This window comes from Arachis duranensis, chromosome 1 (assembly GCF_000817695.3).
Source record: "Arachis duranensis cultivar V14167 chromosome 1, aradu.V14167.gnm2.J7QH, whole genome shotgun sequence".
Classification (NCBI taxonomy): Eukaryota; Viridiplantae; Streptophyta; class Magnoliopsida; order Fabales; family Fabaceae; genus Arachis; species Arachis duranensis.
The window spans coordinates 99312507-99316273 of record NC_029772.3 but is presented as its reverse complement, the minus strand read 5'-3'; the positions used below and the strand labels follow the sequence as shown (position 1 = coordinate 99316273).

Sequence of the window (3767 nt, the reverse complement as noted above, 5' to 3'; positions counted from 1 at the left end):
ATATCAAGTGGAATATAAAATGAGACATCACCATGAATGGTGGAATTGGTACTAGGTCCCTCAAGAATACATTATAATTATATCATCCTTTACTAGATCTCCCCATGCTCAATGGTTTTAATTGAATAGTGGCATGAGATCTCTCACTCGATCGTTCTCTCAAATCAATATGGGACCAGAACCTCAATGCATGAATAATCAGTATCTCTATTACAAGCTACATAATTATTGATTACAATTTCCTTTCCAAAAAATACATAAATAAATAAATGGACCATGTGTTAATCATCATTGACAAAGGACAATAATTAATGGAGGTGGCCACCACTAGGAATTAAGTTCTACATATTCTTCAAGAACAATAAAAAAAAAAGTTTTACATATTCTTGAGATACATTTAATATATATTCTAAAAATATTTATAATCTTTTATATTTATTATTTTTTATCGTGACTACTCATATGCAGTTGTTTTTATGTAAGATGATCAGTTCTCCCATATCATTTTTTACATGAAGATAATTGCATCGAAATTTTCATCTATGTTTATATGGTTACGTAGCGTTACAAAACTAAACAAATGGTTGTGAATGTTCTTAGTAGAAAATCTTACAACTAAGAGCTTTCTCTTCTTTGTTCCTCATTTTGCAGTGTCCTCTATTTCATCATTTCTAAGATCTGCATCATTCCTAGACACCAATTCACTTTCAAATGGAACAGCATTTTGGTACTTGTACCATTTTGCACATAAAAGGTAAACGCCAAAGTTAATCATGCTTAATACGGCTAAGAACCAATAGAACAATTCAACATGGATTTGGTTAAAGTCATCCCCTTCTAACCACCCTATCTTGCTCTTTGTGACCCTCCTTGTAACCGAGTTTATGATTTCTACAAATACCGTGCTCAAGAAGTAACCAATGGACAGCGAAAGAAACGAGAATGAAGTAGAGAGCGAGCGCATTCCTTCGGGTGCTTCCCTGTAGAAAAACTCCAACAATCCTACCAATGTGAACATATCGGCTATGCCGAAAATTGCATAATGGAAGGAGAGCCAGAAGAGGCTTATAACATGGTTGTGGTTTTTGAACTCATCCTTTCTTTTAACCTCTATGATGCCAGCTATGGCCATTGAGATCGCAGACAGGACAAGGCCGACCCCAACGCGTTGCAGTTCTGTAATGCCGTTGGGGTGGCCTGTTATCTTGCGAACAAGAGGCACAAAAGCGAATTCATAAACCGGAATTAAGGCAGTCATGAATACTAGAGGGATTACTGGGATTGAAGCAGGCGGGATGGTGTCTCGGCCGATGTGTGGATTCATTCTAACTCCTTGTTGAATTGAGAAGGTTTGAAGTTGTGCCAAACATGTGTTCATGATTATGGTACTAAAAAGAATGGGCATCATTCTTATGAGGATCTTTGTTTCTTCCACTTGTGTCACAGTGCAAACTTCCCATTTCTTTGGTTCTTTGCCTTCTCGTAGAACCGCTGCTTTGTCTAGAATCCTATCATAGTGTAGAAAATCAAATTATGGATTATAGTAGTTTCATGCTTTTAACAAAGAGTAGTTGAAACATTATTGTAAATACTAACCTGAATTGATCAGTATGAGGGATCAGTTTTTTCATCAAATTGGACTCATCACTTTGTATTTCATGCAATTGATCAGAATTTTGAGGTAGTTTAGTCCCTAAATTCTTTACTGTGATGAACAGAACCTGCAAGAACATTGATCTTGAATTAACAAGTATCAGTATTGAATAACTTGCTTAGCAAGAAACAATTGAATGGAAAATAAAGGGAGGGAAATGAAGATCAGAACCTGTAGAACACTCAACAATGGGCTATCTCCGGACACTCGGGTACGATAGAAAGCCTTTCCCACGGCAATGACGAAAAGGCCTCCGGCAGAACACGCCAATGATATGATGAAACCTTTGTACCAGTCAATTTCAGTGCTCACATAAACCACAGCCGTGACTCCAATGCTAGCACCTATTGTGATGAAGAACAAGAACCAATTGAAGAAGCTTGCTAGTTTCTTGCGTTCTTTTGGATCATTGTTATCAAATTGATCAGCTCCGAGGGCAGGTACACACCCTCTTATTCCACCAGCACCAACTGCAAACAAGTATATTGAAGCGTAGAAGAGCACAGCTTTTCTGCCATGTACACAACCCTTTTCCCCACATGGTGATGATGGCTGAAGTTTTGTGTCATGGGATTGAATCACAAGTAGAACGTATCCCTACAATATAATTCAAAAGCACCTACATTAGAGGACAACAATAACAATAAAGTAGCCAATGAGTTATAGCTCAAATGGCATAGTCTCCCCATACTCACCTAAGAGGTCGCGGGGTAAATTATTTAATTTAAATAGCTCGAGTTTGTAAGTACTTTACCAACAACTCAATAAAGCCAAAGAGGATGCAAGTGTTGAGGCGATTAAGAAAGGTATCAGAGATGAATCCTCCAAGGATGGGGATCAAGAAAGCAGTGCCCAACAAGTTTGTTGTGGTTGTTGCAGAGCCAGGGATGTTGAAATACATGACTGACCCAAAATACAAAACCAAACTAACCATGTTTGCCACAAACCCTACGTTATCTAGCAACATCATTACTGCAGTAATAAGAACAACAAATTGGACTCATTAATTAGTCTTAACATACTAATAAGGAAATTGCCAGTTTGGCATAACAATTTTTCTTATAGGACATAGTTTACCTACCAAAGACGAAAGAAGCTGCTCTATATCCTCCTTTTCTTCGAATCTTCGCAACTTGGTACTCAGCATCTTTCAAGCTAGACTCATCTTTTGAATCCTGTATATGTGCATTTTGATACAAAGCCATTTCAGCAAATTGTTTGTTAAGAGAAAAGAATATGGTATTTAAACACTATAGCCGTTCAGAGTCATTATTTTTAAACCATTATTTTGCATGCACCTAAGATAACATGTTAAATAGATACTTTGACTATTTTTGTGCAAGATGATTTCTCAATTATTAGAATTAGCCAAGCAACAAAATGAAATAATGAACTCTTTTATGACTAATTAAAATCAAATGCTTCGCCCAACTGCAATTTGATTAGATTATGATAACAGAATCGAAATATCAGTGGTTCAATCAGACCAAAAGAAAGTTAAACAATGAAGTGTGGAACATGATGTGCAGTATTTACCATGGCTAAGCAAGGCCCGAGCTAGAAAGCAGTAGAGAAATGTAAAGGAGGGGCTTCTTGATGATGTTAATTCCTCCACTGAAGTGATTGCTTTTATAACAATCACTCCAGTAGTGAGTTCCTTGCATGCAGGATGACAACTCACAAGGACAACAGTGACTAATAAATGATGAAATATTGAATACTATTTATTGTTGTGCCTTGTAAAAAATGAGGCCATAGCGGCATAGCCTGCATGCCAAAACAATGTGGAGGAATATCCAAAGTTGGTCTGTCAGTATCACATTGTAATTTGTAAATTTCTATTACCAGTTAATTAAGTTGCCGTCGTTTGCTAATTTCAGAACAGATAAAACTTAGATAAGTTTCTTTCATCCGTATGTCGTCTAATCTTTAAGCGGGATGCTGAAGTGTGATCATAATTTTTTAGAGAGTTAACAGTTTCATGGAATTTGTTTTTCTTTTTCGGCAGGTTGCATCATCTTTTAATTTGAGAATTTGTCGAAATGGACATAATAACTTGATGCAAGTTTAGTCCTTGAGCAATTGGCATTATACAGTCTGCTAATTAATCAGG

General features: G+C 36.7%; 1 protein-coding gene across 3 annotated transcripts in view; it reads right to left on the bottom strand.

Annotated features, from left to right (window-relative positions):
• Positions 1–326: 326 nt before the first annotated feature.
• The window catches only part of LOC107470409 (protein NRT1/ PTR FAMILY 4.5-like), a 4412-nt gene continuing 971 nt past the window's right edge, over positions 327–3767 (bottom strand). Inside the window, exons 1-6 of one of the 3 annotated variants that reach the window (XM_052259864.1) lie at positions 3191–3413; positions 2732–2829; positions 2409–2626; positions 1826–2251; positions 1597–1721; positions 327–1508 (exon numbers count right to left, since the gene is read on the bottom strand). In XM_052259864.1, the coding sequence (XP_052115824.1) occupies positions 641–1508; positions 1597–1721; positions 1826–2251; positions 2409–2626; positions 2732–2801 (1707 nt within the window). In that variant the 5' untranslated portion in view covers positions 2802–2829; positions 3191–3413 and the 3' untranslated portion in view covers positions 327–640. Of the gene's footprint in view, positions 1509–1596; positions 1722–1825; positions 2252–2408; positions 2627–2731; positions 2830–3190; positions 3414–3767 lie in introns of those variants that run through there. The other 2 variants (XM_016089817.3, XM_052259868.1) reach the window with 2 other exon arrangements.